The 15,758-nt window shown below is 44.2% G+C and overlaps 1 protein-coding gene across 6 annotated transcripts in view; it reads right to left on the bottom strand.

The window, feature by feature from the left end:
* Window positions 1–15,758, bottom strand: part of LOC147111195 (inter-alpha-trypsin inhibitor heavy chain H3-like) — a 219,260-nt gene that overhangs the window by 184,297 nt on the left and 19,205 nt on the right. For all 6 annotated transcript variants that reach the window (XM_086001845.1, XM_086001849.1, XM_086001848.1 and 3 more), the window contains one exon: window positions 3,923–4,091. In XM_086001845.1, coding sequence (XP_085857971.1) covers window positions 3,923–4,091 — 169 coding nt within the window. The remainder of the gene's footprint in view (window positions 1–3,922; window positions 4,092–15,758) is intronic.

Here is a 15,758-nt window from a genome sequence, read left to right as displayed (position 1 = left end):
TATCTGAAGTGTCCTTCATGTCTGAAGGCAATAGCCCTGGTAGTCCAGTAGCCAGCTTGTGACCCAACGGCCTGGTTGTAATAAAGGCAGCAGAATGGAGTGGAACAGGATGAATGATTCATGACTGCTGCTAGGAAACTGGGCACAGACATACATGATGTGCTGCCTGTGGTCACAAACCAGCTAGACATTGAGGGAGTGGAATCCCTTTCCATTCATAAAGGTACCAGGCTGGTGAAGGGGAGAATGCAAGGCAATGTGGGTGCAGTCTATGGCACCTTGCACGCGAGGGAAGCCTGCAATGCGGGAAAAGCTTAGTGTTCTTTCATCATGCTTTGCTCTGTGCATTGGGAAAAAGATGTAGCAAGCTCCAGTGACCTCTGTAGAACACACTATTTGCTGTAGAAGTTGACCAAATTTTACCATCATGCTTCGCGAGGACAAAGACTGGTTGCTGTGAGAACTTTGCAAAATAAACTGTTTGACTTGTAAGCTGTAAAAGCTGCCAATTGTCTTTCAACAGATATGGAAAACAAGCTTATTGAAATTCTGTGGGAACAGACTATTGACTGTGAAATCAGTGCAATAACAGAAACATCTTCAGACTATAGAATGTACCTAGTCTTGAAGGCCCACAGTTGCCTGACGGACTAGTGATAAGAGGGTCTGGGAAACAACTGCCGACCATTATGCCGTATAGTTGGGAAACGTACGCAGTGGGAAGATTGCCAAATTTTGGGGTATAAAAGGTACTGTTTCAAAACATTCAGCGCTGCAGTCAGGGCTATAGTCGATGGTGACTTGGTCAGTTGCCAGTTAAAGTTAGTCATACGTCTATCATCGTTGAATTGACCTCTCATCTGGTGAATAGAATGTATGTGGTTTTTCTTATAATCGCCTGAGCTTCAAGTAAATGATTTTAGATGCTGGTGTGATAAGTACATGAATTGAGTATAGTTTGTATTCTGGTAACCTCTTGTTGATTTTTAAGTCAAAGACGTTTCACAGATTCATTGGGTTTTGTGTTGTCTGTTCCACGAGTCTGAACTCTATAAACTGTCAGACAATCAGAACGTCTTGCACCTCCCAGATACAACGGTGGACAGCAGACTGGGCGATGTCACCTGCTGCAGCCTGAACGCTGCCTGTTGCATAAAAGTTAACGGCCGCGGTGACCTTGACAGCCACAGGCAGTGTTGTCCATGGCTTGGTTCGAGGCTCGACTTGTGGTTGCAGCAGGTGCCTTAGCCTGGTGATAGTCTCCTCTGTGAAGCAAAGGCGCCTGACACATTGCTCCTCACTGAAGTTAAGCTGGAGAAGTGCTCCCTGAAGACCAGCTGTGGGTATGGCCTCTTGCGCAGTGCCCTCCAGCTCCTCCTCCCTCTTCTGCTCACTGCTCCTGCTCGCTCCTGTTTTCTTGGCTGCTCCCCATCATCCTCTAGCCCCAGAGGCAGACCTACCAGACCATTCATGACTGCTGCAAAATTGATTTGAAGGCAGCCAAAAGCAGTCCAGCACATGCAGAAACTTCTTAGGAGAATTCAGAAATCAGTTGTAGAAGTCAGAAAATAGGCCAAAAAGATGCCGAGGAGTTAACCAGCAGCCTAGAAGGACAAACCCGCAATGAACCTGTGTATAGTGGATGAGCTCTTTAAATAGCTCTGTGGAAGGGTCCATGCTGCCTGTTAGTGTCAAAGTTGCTGAGTGTGTTTATCACGTGGTGAGTCAAGCTCTAGGACAGACCAATTTCACAAAAGGGTACTACAACAAGTGTAGGATGCTTATTTAAATATATTAATAAGCAGTTTAAATTCTTCTGGTGCACCCTAGATGCCTACAAAGGATTCTGGCCCAATATGGCAGGCAGCACACTTCCAAGCGTGGAATGAGCACGTGTGAGCTGCACACCATATTGGATGGTTAGGTGTCTGTTTTACGTTTGAAAAACAGGTGTGGTGGCAACACATTTCTAGGTGTTAGTTTTTTAAAAATGACACGGACAATACACTCCAACATACTGTCCGCTTGGCTCAGTAGTAGTACTCGTGCCTCAGTCAGAAGGTTGTGTGTTCAAGCCCCAGACCAGAATTTGAGCACACAATCTACGTTGATAGTTCAGTGCAGTACTGAAGGAGTGCTGCATTGACAGAGGTTTTTAAAAATTTGTTTATGGGATGTGGGCGTCGCTGGCAAGACCAGCATTTATTGCCCATCCCTAATTGCCCTTGAGAAGGTGGTGTTGAACCGCTGCAGTCTGTGTGGTGAAGGTACTCCCATAGTGCTATTAGGTAGGGAGTTCCAGGAATTTGACCCAGTGACGATGAAGGATCGACGATATAATTCTAAGTCAGGATGGTGTGTGACTTGGAGGGGAACTTGGAGGTGGTAGTGTTCCCATGTGCCTGCTGCCCTTGTCCTTCTAGGTGGAAGAGGTCACGGGTTTGGGAGGTGCTGCTGAAGAAGCCTTGGCGAGTTGCTGCAGTGCATCAGGTAGATGGTACACACTGCAGCCATGGTACGTCAGTAGTGGAGGGAGTGTATGTTTAGGATGGTAGATGGGGTACCAATCAAGCGGGCTGCTTTGTCCTGGATGGTGTCAAGCTGCTTGAGTGTTGTTGGAGTTGCAAGTGGAGAGTATTCCATCACACTCTTTACTTGTGCCTTGTAGATGGTGGAAAGGCTTTGGGGAGTCAGGAGGTGAGACAGTCGCCGCAGAATACCTAGCCTCTGACCTGCTCTTGCTGCCACAGTATTTTGGTGGCTGGTCCAATTACGTTTCTGGTCAATGGTGACCCCCAGGATATTGATGGTGGGGGATTCGGCGATGGTAATGCCATTGAATGTCAAGGGGCACTGGTTAAACTCTCACTTGCTGGAGATAGTCATTGCCTGGCACTTCTGTGGCGTGAATGTTACCTGCCACTTATCAGCCCAAGCCTGAACATCGTCTAGGTCTTGCTGCATGTGGGCATGGACTGCTTCATTATCTGAGGAGTTGTGAATGGCACTGAACACTGTGCAATCATCAGCGAACATCCCCATTTCTGACCTTATGTTGGAGGGAAGGTCATTAATGAAGCAGCTGAAAATGGTTGGGCCTAGGACACTGCTCTGAGGAACTCCTGCAGCGATGTCCTGGGGCTGTGATGATTGACCTTCAATCACCACAACCATCTTCCTTTGTGCTAGGTATGACTCCAGCCAGTGGAGAGTTTTTCCCCCGATTCGCATTGACTTCAGTTTTACTAGGGTTCCTCTGTCACACTCGGTCAAATGCTGCCTTGATGTCAAGGGAAGTCACTCTCACCTCACCTCTGGAATTCAGCTCCTTTGCCCATGTTTGGACCAAGGCTGTAATGAGGTCAGGAGCCAAGTGGTCTTGGCGGAACCCAAACTGGGCATCAGTGCGCAGGTTATTGGTGAGTAAGAGGTGCTGTCTTTCAGATGAGAAATTACACCAAGGCCCTATCTGCCTGTTCTGCTGGATGTAAAAGATCCCATGGCACTTTTTGAAGAAGAGCAGGGAGTTCTCTCAGAGTCGTGGTCAACATCTGAGCTTCAACCAACACCACCAAAAACAGACTGACTGGTGATTTCTCTCATTGCTGCTGGTAGGGCCTTGCTGTGTGTAAATTGTCTGCTACATTTGCCTACATAACAACAGTGACTACACCTCAACAGTAATTTATTGGCCGAGAAGTGCTTTGGGACATCCTGAGGATGTGAAAAGTGCTAAAAAAAACGTTTTTTCTTTTAATTGTGATACATTGGTATTTTAAAAATAGAAATAATTAAGAATATAAGCTTCTTACAGAGAAAAATGGGGATATACTTTGAAGAATAAGTATTCTCCATTGACTGATTTTGAAAAGTATAGAACAATAAATTTTCTCTGTTTACTGATGAAAACAGTAATCTTTACCTCCTCTGGCCGAAATGGTTTGCACAAATGCTTTAGCTTCAACCACATTGTCCGGAGTTGCTTGAAAAAGGGAATTTCTCCATGTTTCAGCATGATGATCGAAGATAATAATTGCAAAATGATCCTTTGTGTCCATATCATCTAAAATTTTGATAAGAGCTTGCTTTGTCTGGAAGGGATGAAACATCAGTTAGCAACTGTAACTTAAGAGTGTGAACTTTAACAATCACATTAACTGTTGTGCACAACGGGCTTTGATGCCATTTTCTCGACATGTTGCTGTGCCATGAAGATGGCCCCTATGAATCACAGACAAACACCCAATGAATAAGAGGGTGCACCGGCAACTATGACCAAATCATTTAAAATTCACTTGCACTCAAGTAGATTTAAGAAACACGCTGTGGGAACTGTAGAAATTGTTGTTGTTAATTCCTTAAATCAGAAGTAGCAATGTAGAATTTAACTCTGTGTTTAACTCATTTGCAAGAGATTCATACTAAATAGATGATGCTATATTCATGAAATGAACAAAATGTTTGCCAAAACATTAGCTTGTCTTTTTTTTTTACAGATGCTGCGTATTTCCAGCATTTCTGCTTTGTTTCAAGAATGTTTGTCTGCATGTTGTGCAGTGGGGGCGGGGTGAGATAACCATCAAAATATAGCTTTGCTCCTAAGCGGCCGTCTCTTAATGTAGGGCCATCTGTACTTTGTGCCTCACATTTTTGCAGGCGTCTAGTAGCCAATTGTCCAATGGGGCTCATTATCTGTCCTATAAATTTATAAGCCAAATATTGCTTTATTAACAATATCACTTTAAGAACGTAGGAGTACAACATGTTGTAGTCTATATTTAATCTAGTAAGCCATCTGCATACACTCTTAATTGTGGCCTTTGTTAGGTTAGAGTGAATATGGATCCATTATTTCCTATTGATCCAAAGCAAGGATGCACGTGTGCTCTCTGTCTATCAGTGGAAATTCATATGCTGGACTGAATTAATCAGTGTTTCTGGTCCTATTGACTGATAATCAATCACCTGATGGCACGCTTGTTATCAATAGTGTTTCCTTACTGCTGGAACAGTGCACTGAAGTGCCAATGCAGAGTACCACAGAGGTCAGGTAGACAGACCCAATCCTTCATGCCACCGAGATGCCCATTTCCGTCAGCTGTTGTGGGGAGGCACTGAATGAAGGTGCGCCCACACACAGGGAGGGAATAGTCAGAGGGATACTTTTACCTGGAACACTTCATCTGCTTCCCAGTGACCATTTTGTCACGGGGCCGTGCATTCATGGGGCCATTTTGCTAGGGTTTCAGTAGTGGACCCAAGCGCAGGAAACCTATCCAAGGACTCGAGACCAGGTAGAACTCGAAAGATGCTTCACTTGATACTCGAAAACACAGAGACATGGTAACACTCGAAAGGAGATTCAGTTGAGACTCGAAAACACAGAGACTCGAGAACGCCAGAGACACAGCCAGCGCTGTTACTTGCAGGCAGGCGAACCCAGGACTGAGCAAAGAGGACAGGAAACAGGAAGCTTAAATACAGGCCAGAGTGGTCACGTGACATAATTATTCAAATGAGACAGGGAGACAAATACTTTAACAACACACAGGTGAGGCCAGAGGCACAGAGACAAAACAGGGACAAAACCGAACAACTTTATTAACTAGCCTGATTACTCTGATGAGACCAATTACTCGAGAAACAGGTGAGGAGAGGGGCCCAAAAGGCACGGCAGCAGTGCACCGAGGCCTCAAAAACCGCCCTCAGGTGGCGAGCAGAGGGAAGTGCCGCTGCAGCCGTTACACATTTGAACATGTGCTGTCATCTGTGGCTCAGTGGCAGCACTCTTGCCTCCGAGTCTGAAGGAGACTCGAGCACAAAATCTAGGCTGACACTCCAGTGACGTACTGAGAGAATGTTGCACTGTCGGAGGTGCCATCTTTCGGATGAGATGCTAAACCGAGGCCCGGTCTGCATCTCAGGTGGATGTAAAAAAAATCCCATGGCACTAATTGAAAGAAGAGCAGGGGAGATCTCCCTGGTGTCCTGGTCAATATTTATCCCTCAACCAACATCACTAAAACAGATTATCTGGTAATTATCAGGAAGGACAGACAAAAAGGAAAAGGAGGTGGGGTAGCATTGCTGATTAAAGAGGAGATTAACACAATAGTAAGGAAGGATATTAGCTCTGATGATGTGGAATCTGTATGGGTAGAGCTGAGAAATACCAAGGGGCAGAAAACGTTAGTGGGAGTTGTATACAGAACCCCAAACAGTAATGCTGAGGTTGGGGATGGCATTAAACGAGAAATTAGAGACACGTGCAATAAGGGCACAGCAGCTATCATGGGTGACTTTAATCTACATATAGATTGGGCTAACCAAGTTAGTAACAATACTGTGGAGGAGGAATTCCTAGAGTGTATACGGGATGGTTTCCTGGACCAATATGTCGAGCAACCAACTAGAAATCAGGTCATCTTAGACTGGGTAATATGTAATGAGAAAGGATTAATTAGCAATCTTGTTGTGCGAGGCCCCTTGGGGAGGAGCGATCATAATATGCTAGAATTCTTCATTAAGATGGAGAGTGAAGTAGTTGACTCAGAGACTAGGATCCTGAATTTAAATAAAGGAAACTATGATGGTATGAGGCACGAGTTGGCTAGGATGGATTGGGGAACGTTACTTAAGGGGTTGACGGTGGATAGGCAATGGCAAACATTTAAAGATCACATGGATGAACTACAGAATTTGTTCATCCCTGTTTGGCAGAAAAATAAAGCAAAAAAGGTGACTCAACCGTGGCTAACAAGGGAAATTAAGGATAGCATAAGATCCAAGGAGAGGACATATAAATTGGCCAGAAAAAGCAGCAAACCTGAGGATTGGGAGCAGTTTAGAATTCAGCAAAGGAGGAGAAAGGGATTAATTAAGAGGGGGTAAATAGAGTATGAGAGTACGCTTGCGGGGAACATAAAAACTGACTGTAAAAGCTTCTATAGATATGTGAAGAGAAAAAGATTGAAGTCAAGCGTAGGTCCCTAGCAGTCAGAATCAGGGGATTTTATAATGGGGAACAAAGAAATGGCTGACCAATTAAATACATACTTTGGTTCTGTCTTCATGAAGGAGGACACAAATAACCTCCCAGGGGTGTCGGGGAACATAGGGTCTAATGAGAGGGAGGAATTGAATGAAATCAGTATTTGTAGGGAAATGGTGTTAGGGAAATTGATGGGATTGAAGGCCCATAAATCTCCAGGGCCAGATAATCTACATCCTAGGGTACGTAAGGAAGTGGCCCCAAAAATAGTAGATGCATTGCTGGTCATCTTCCAAAATTCTATAGACTCTGGAGCAGTTCCCATTTTAAAAAGGTGGTAGAGAGAAAAAGGGGAATTATAGACTGGTAAGCCTGACGTCGGTAGTGGGGAAAATGCTAGAGTCCATTATAAAAGATGTAATAGCAGAGCACTTGGAAAACAGTGACAGGCTCGGACAAAGTCAACATGGATTTACAAAAGGTAAATCATGCTTGACTAATCTACTGGAATTTTTTGAGGATGTAACTGGTAGAATAGATAAGGGTGAGCCAGTGGATGTGGTGTATTTGGACTTTCAGAAGGCTTTCGATAAGGTCCTGCATAAGAGATTGGTGTGCAAAGTTAAAGCACATGGGATTGGGGGTAAGGTACTGACTTGGATAGAGAACTGGTTGGCAGACAGAAAGCAAAGAGTTGGAATAAACTGGTCTTTTTCCACGTGGCAGGCAGTGACAAGTGGGGTACCTCAGGGATCGGTGCTAGGATCCCAGCTATTCACAATATATATAGATGAGAGAACTAGATGTAATATCTCCAAGTTTGCAGACGACACAAAGCTGGGTGGACGTGTGTGCTGTGAGGAGGATGCAGAGAAACTCCAGTATGATTTGGACAGGTTGGGTGATTGAGCAGATGCATGGCAGATGCAGTATAATGTGGATAAATGCGAGGTTATCCACTTTGGTGGCAAAAACAGGAAGACAGATTATTATCTGAACGGCAATAGATTGGGAAAAGGGGAAGTGCAACGAGACCTGGGTGTCCTTGTGCACCAGTCGCTGAAGGCAAGCATGCAGGTGCAGTAAGCGGTTAAGAAGGCAAATGGTATGTTGGCATTCATAGCGAGAGAATTCGAGTACAGGAGCAAGGATATCTTGCTGCAGTTGTACAGGGCCTTGGTGAGACCACACCTTGAGTATTGTGTGCAGTTTTGGTCGCCTTATCTGAGGAAGGATGTTCTTGCCATGGAGGGAGTGCAGCGAAGATTCACCAGACTAATACCTGGGATGGCAGGAATGACGTATGAAGAGAGATTGGGTCGATTAGGTTTATATTCGCTAGAGTTCAGAAGAATGAGAGGGGATCTCATTGAAACTTACAAAATTCTAACAGCGTCGGCGGGAAACTCGAGCGGCAGAGCGGGGCTATAAAAGGCTCCAGAGACCAGGTAAGGCCTCAGAGCGTCGATGGGAAGTCAGCGGCAGCAGCGGGGCTATAAAAGGCTCCAGAGACCAGGTAAGGCGTACCAGTCTCCGAACTCGGAACTCAAAGGGAAGGAGAGAGGTAAAAAATAATCGAAGTGTGGCGTCACCAGAAAGCAGGTAAGTGATTGGTTGGTGAGTATTTCTCTCTTTTTAAACTTAAACTCTGTGGTTTATAGTTTCTAAGGTGTGATATTCATCATCTAAAATCGGGGCAGAGGGTATTTAAAAATGATATTAATAAATTTAATTAATTACATAGAATGGGAGAGCAGGTGATGTGTTGCTGCTGCAGTATGTGGGAGCTGGTGGACACCATTGATGCTCACGGTGATCACATTTGCAGTAAGTGCTGGCTGCTTGAGGAATTCCGGCTCCGTGTTGATGAGCTGGAATCCGAGCTTCAAACACTGAGACACATCAGGGAGGGGGAGAGTTACCTGGACTCTGTGTTTCAGGAGGTAGTCACACCAATTAGAGTAATTAATTCAGATGTAGTCCGTGGCCAGGGACAGGATGGTGTGACTAGAAGTGAGGCAGGTACGGGGATCCAGAAGGTAGTGTTGGAGGATCAGCAACCCTTGCTCTTGTCCAACAGGTTTGAGGCTCTTACTCCCTGTGAGGATCGGAACGGGGACTGCGGGGAGGATGAGCAACCTGGCCAAAGCACCGTGGAGCAGGGGGCCATTCAAGTGGGGGGAGTTAAAAGAAATGTTGTAGTGGTAGGGGATAGTATCGTTAGGGGGATAGATAGGGTTCTTTGCAGCCGAGAGCGAGAGTCCTGAAGGCTGTGTTGCCTGCCCGGTGCCAGGGTTAAGGACATCTCCTCTGGGCTGGAGAGAAACTTGGAGTGGGAGGGGGAGGATCCAGTTGTCGTGGTCCATGTTGGTACCAACGACATAGATAGGACAAGGAAAGAGGTTCTGCTGAGGGAGTTTGAGCAGCTAGGGGCCAAATTAAAAAGCAGAACCACAAGGGTAATAATCTCTGGATTACTACCTGAGCCACGTGCAAATTTGGCTAGGGTAAATAAAATTAGAGAGTTAAATGCGTGGCTCAAAGACTGGTGTGGGAGAAATGGGTTTTGCTTCTTAGGACACTGGCATCAGTACTGGGACAGGAGAGAGCTGTTCCGTTGGGACGGACTTCACTTGGCCAGTGCTGGGACTAGAATCCTGGCGAATCGAGTGTGGTAAACCACTGTTTGTATTCCACTGTGTACATGCCTGGACATGCCTCGGCTGACTCCTCCCACAAGTCCTAGTATAAAGGTGACTGCTCCCCAGCCCCCTTTGTATTCTGGACCGGTCGACCACTCGAGGCAGACCTTCATTTTGTTAATAAAAGCCTTTAGTTACTCTCTTAACTCTCAGTCTTTTATGAGTAATTGATAGCGCATCATCGAGTAACTAGGGCTGTAGAGAGGGCTTTAAAATAATTAGTGGGGGGGATGTTTTAAGAGAGCGAAAAATAAAAATGACAGCGGAGAAGGCAATAGAGCAAGGTAGCAGTGGGGGAATTAAAAACCAGAGCATGTCAGGAAGGGACAGAATGTATAATGATAAAGGTAAAATAGTAAAAGGGGTAAAAGCAGGAAGAAATTGTCAGAAAACATATTTAAAGTTCTTTATCTGAATGCACGCAGCATTCGTCACAAAATAGACAAGTTGATGGTACAAATAACTACACATGGGTATGATCTGGTGGCCATTGCGGAAACATGGCTGCAAGATGATCATGACTGGGAACTAAACATACAAGGATATTTGACAATTAGGAAGGACAGACAGGAAGGAAAGGGAGGTGGGGTTGCCATGTTAGTCAAGGATGGAATCACTGCAATAGTCAGAAATGATATTGGGTCAAAGGATCAGGATAGTGAAACAGTTTGGGTGGAGATAAGGAATAATAAGGGGAAAAAGTCACTAGTGGGCATAGTCTATAGGCCTCCTAACAGTTGCAACTCTGTTGGTCAGTATATAAATCAGGAAATAGTTGGGGCTTGTAATAAGGGAACAGCTATAATCATGGGGGATTTTAACTTTCATATTGACTGGACTAATCAAATTGGGCATGGTAACCTTGAGGAAGAGTTCATAGAGTGTATTAGGGATGGGTTCCTTGAGCAGTATGTAACTGAACCAACCAGGGGGCAGGCAATCTTAGATCTGGTCCTGTGTAATGAGACAGGATTAATAAAAAATGTCCTAGTAAAGGATCCCCTTGGAATGAGTGACCATAATATGGTTGAATTCCAAATTCAGTTTGAGGGTGAGAGAGTTGGATCTCAAACCAGCGTACTGAGCTTAAATAAAAGAGACTATGAAGGTATGAGAGTAGAATTGACTAAAGTGGACTGGGAAAACAGATTAAAGTGTAAGACGGTACAAGAGCAGTGGTCTACATTCAAGGAGATATTTCACATCTTTCAAGATCAATATATTCCACTGAGGAAAAAGGGGAGTAAAAGAAAAGACAGCCATCCGTGGCTTAGTAAAGTAATAAAGGATAGTATCCGACTGAAAACAAGGGCATATAAAGTAGCCAAATCTAGTGGGAGGATAGAAGATTGGGAAGCATTTAAAAGCCAGCAAACAATAACTAAAAGATTAATTAAGAAAGGGAAGATAGATTATGAAAGTAAACTAGCAAAAAATATAAAAACAGATAGCAAGAGTTTCTACAGCTATATAAAAAGAAAAAGGGTGGCTAAAGTGAACGTTGGTCCCTTAGAGGATGAGACCGGGAAACTAGTGGTGGGGAACATGGAGATGGCAAAGACGCTGAACAAATATTTTGTATCAGTCTTTACAGTGGAGGACACTAAAAATATCCCAACACTGGACAAACAGGGGGCAATGGGGGGGGGCAGGAGCTAAACACGATTAAAATCACTAAGGAGATTCTTACTTGGTAAAATAATGGGACTTAAGGCGGATAAATCCCCCGGACCAGATGGCCTACATCCTAGGGTCTTGAGAGAAGTGGCGGTAGGGATTGTGGATGCATTGGTGATTATTTTCCAAAACTCCCTGGACTCAGCAAAGGTCCCGGCAGATTGGAAAACTGCTAATGTAACACCCTTATTTAAGAAGGGAAGTAGACAAAAAGCTGCAAACTATAGACCAATTAGCCTAACATCTGTGGTTGGCAAAATGTTGGAGTCCATTATTAAGGAAACAGTAACAGAGCATTTGGATAAACATAATTTAATAGGACAGAGTCAGCATGGTTTTATGAAGGGGAAGTCATGTTTGACAAATTTGCTCGAATTATTTGAGGACGTAACATACAGGGTGGATAAAGGGGAACCAGTGGATGTAGTGTATCTGGACTTCCAAAAGGCATTTGACAAGGTTCCACACAAAAGATTACTGATCAAGATAAAAAATCACAGGATTGGGGATCATATACTGGCATGGGTAGAAGATTGGCTATCTAACAGAAAACAAAGAGTTGGGATAAATGGTTCATTCTCAGGATGGCAATCAGTAACTAGTGGTGTTCCGCAGGGGTCAGTGCTGGGACCCCAACTCTTTACAATCTATATTAACGATTTGGAGGAAGGGACCGAGTGCAACGTATCCAAGTTTGCCGACGATACAAAGATGGGAGGGAAAGCAGTGAGTGAGGAGGACATAAAAAACCTGCAAAAGGACATAGACAGACCAAGTGAGTGGGCAGAGATTTGGCAGATGGAATATAATATTGGAAAGTGTGAGGTTATGCACTTTGGCAGAAAAAATCAAAGAGCAAGTTATTATCTAAATGGAGAGAAACTGCAAAGTGCTACATTACAAAGGGATCTGGGGGTCCTGGTGCATGAAACACAAAAAGTTAGTGTGCAGGTGCAGCAGGTGATCAGGAAGGCCAATGGAATCTTACATAAGAACATAAGAACATAAGAAATAGGAGCAGGAGTAGGCCAATCGGCCCCTCGAGCCTGCTCCGCCATTTAATAAGATCATGGCTGATCTGATCCTAACCGCCAATCTACTATCACAGAAACATCTCCTGAATCTAACAGAATTAGACACACGAAATAGGAACAGGATCAGGCTACACGGCCCCTGGGCCCGCTCCGCTACCCACAGGGCCATGTCCGATCCGAACCTAGACTCATGTCCAAATTCCTGCCCGCTCCCCGTAACCCTTAATTCCCTTTACTTCTAGGAAACTGTCTATTTCTGTTTTAAATTTATGTAATGATGTAGCTTCTACAGCTTTTTGGGGCAGCATATTCCATGGACCTACCACCCTCTGAGTGAAGTAGTTCCTCCTCATCTCAGTTTTGAAAGAGCAGCCCCTTATTCTAAGACTATGCCCCCTAGTTCTAGTTTCACCCATCATCGGGAACATCCTCCCCGCATCCACCCGATCCAACCCCTTCACAATCTTATATGTTTCAATAAGATCGCCTCTCATTCTTCTGAACTCCAATGAGTAGAGTCCCAATCTACTCAACCTCTCCTCATATGTCCATCCCCTCATCCCCGGGATTAACCGAGTGAACCTTCTTTGTACTGACTCGAGAGCAAGTATGTCTTTTCTTAAGTATGGACACCAAAACTGTATGCAGTATTCCAGGTGCGGTCTCACCAATACCTTGTACAACTGGAGCAATACCTCCCTATTTTTATATTCTATCCCCCTAGCAATGAAAGCCAACATTCCATTGGCCTTCTTAATCACTTGCTGCACCTGCATACTAACCTTTTGAGTTTCGTGCACCAGGACCCCCAGATCCCTTTGTACTTCAGTACTTTCCAGTTTCTTGCCATTAAGATAATAGCTTGCTCTACGATTTTTCCTGCCAAAGTGCATAACCTCACACTTTCCAGTATTGTATTCCATCTGCCAAATCTCTGCCCACTTACTTAGCCTGTCTATGTCCCCTTGCAGGTTTTTTATGTCCTCCTCACTCACTACTTTCCCTCCCATCTTAGTATCATCTGCAAACTTTGATATGTTACACTCGGTCCCCTCCTCCAAATCGTTAATATAGATTGTAAAGAGTTGGGGACCCAGCACCGACCCCTGCGGAACACCACTAGTTACTGATTGCCATTCTGAGAATGAACCATTTATTCCAACTCTCTGCCTTCTGTTAGATAGCCAATCCTCTATCCATGCCAGAATATTACCCCCAATCCCGTGATTTTTTATCTTAAGCAATAATCTTTTGTGTGGCACCTTGTCAAATGCCTTTTGGAAGTCTAAATACACTACATCCACTGGTTCCTCTTTATCCACCCTATATGTTACTTCCTCAAAGAACTCCAGCAAATTTGTCAAACATGACTTCCCCTTCATAAAACCATGCTGACTTTGTCCTATTAAATGATGATTATCCAAATGCCCTGTTAATGTCTCCTTAATAATGGACTCCAAAATTTTACCTACCACAGATGTTAGGCTAACCAGTCTATAGTTTCCAGCCTTCTGTCTACTGTCCTTTTTAAATAAGGGTGTTACATTAGCAGTTTTCCAGTCTGCCGGGACCTTTGCTGAGTCCAGGGAGTTTTGGAAAATTATTACCAATGCATCCACAATCCCTACCGCCACTTCCCTCAAGACCCTAGGATGTAAGCCATCAGGTCCAGGTGATTTATCCGCCTTGAGTCCCATTATTTTACCGAGTACCACTTCCTTAGTGATTTTGATCGTGTTTAGCTCCTCCCCCCCATAGCCCCCTGTTTTTCCAGTGTTGGGATATTCTTAGTGTCCTCTACTGTAAAGGCTGATACAAAATATTCATTCAGTGTTTTTGCCATCTCCACATTTCCCACCATTAATTTCCCGGTCTCATCCTCTAAGGGACCAACATTTACTTTAGCCACCCTTTTTCTTTTTATATAACTATAAAAACTCTTACTATCTGTTTTTATATTTTTTGCTAATTTACTTTCATAATCTATCTTCCCTTTCTTAATCAATCTTTTTGTTATTTTTTGCTGTCTTTTAAAGTTTTCCCAATCCTCTATCCTCCCGCTAGATTTGGCTACCTTATATGCCCTTGTTTTTAGTCGAATACTATCCTTAATTTCTTTATAGAGTCATAGAGTCATAGAGTTATACAGCACGGATAGAGGCCCTTCGGCCCATCGTGTCCGCGCCGGCCATCAAGCCCTGTCTAATCTAATCCCATATTCCAGCATTTGGTCCGTAGCCTTGTATGCTATGGCATTTCAAGTGCTCATCCAAATGCTTCTTGAATGTTGTGAGGGTTCCAGCCTCCACAATCCTTTCAGGCAGTGAGTTCCAGACTCCAATCACCCTCTGGGTGAAAAAGTTCTTTCTCAAATCCCCTCTAAACCTCCCGCCCTTTACCTTGAATCTATGCCCCCTAGTTATTGACCCTTCTACTAAGGGAAAAAGCTCCTTAGTATCCATCCTATCTATGCCCCTCATAATTTTGTACACCTCAATCATGTCCCCCCTCAGCCTCCTCTGCTCCAAGGAAAACAAACCCAATCTGCCCAGTCTCTCTTCATAGCTGAAGCGCTCCAGCCCTGGTAACATCCTGGTGAATCTCCTCTGCACCCTCTCCAAAGCTATCACATCCTTCCTGTAGTGTGGCGACCAGAACTGCACACAGTATTCCAGCTGTGGCCTAACCAGTGTTTTATACAGCTCCATCATAACCCCCTTGCTCTTATATTCTATGACTCGGCTAATGAAGGCAAGTACCCCATATGCCTTTTTTACCACCTTATCCACCTGTTCCGCCGCCTTCAGGGATCTGTGTACTTGCCACGGATGGCTGTCTTTTCTTTTACACCCTTTTCTTCTCAGTGGAATATACTTTTTTTGGAAGTTGTAAAATAACTCCTTAAATGTACACCACTGGTCATGTATCGTCTTACCCTTTAATCTATTTTCCCAATCCACTCTACTCAATTCCGCTCTCATACCTTCATAGTCTCCTTTATTCAAGCTTAGCACGCTTGTTTGAGATCCAACCTTCTCACCTTCTAATTGAATATGGAATTCAACCATGTTATGGTCACTCATTCCAAGGGGATCTTTACTAGGACATTTTTAATTAATCCTGTCTCGTTACACAGGACCAGATCTAAGGTTGCTTGCCCCCTGGTCGGCTCAGTTACATACTGCGCAAGAAACCCATCCCTAATACACTCAATGAACTCATCCTCAAGGCAGCCCTGCCCAATTTGATTTGTCCAATTAATATGATAGTTAAAATCCCCCATAATTATAGATGTTCCCTTATTACAAGCCTCAACTATTTCCTGATTGATACTCCGTCCAACATAGTTGCAAC

Source organism: Somniosus microcephalus, chromosome 11 (genome assembly GCF_052327205.1).
Source record: "Somniosus microcephalus isolate GS21.2 chromosome 11, FLI_Smic_1.0, whole genome shotgun sequence".
Classification (NCBI taxonomy): domain Eukaryota; kingdom Metazoa; phylum Chordata; class Chondrichthyes; order Squaliformes; family Somniosidae; genus Somniosus; species Somniosus microcephalus.
Note: the sequence above shows the minus strand (reverse complement) of the source record. Positions and strands in the feature narration are given on the sequence as shown.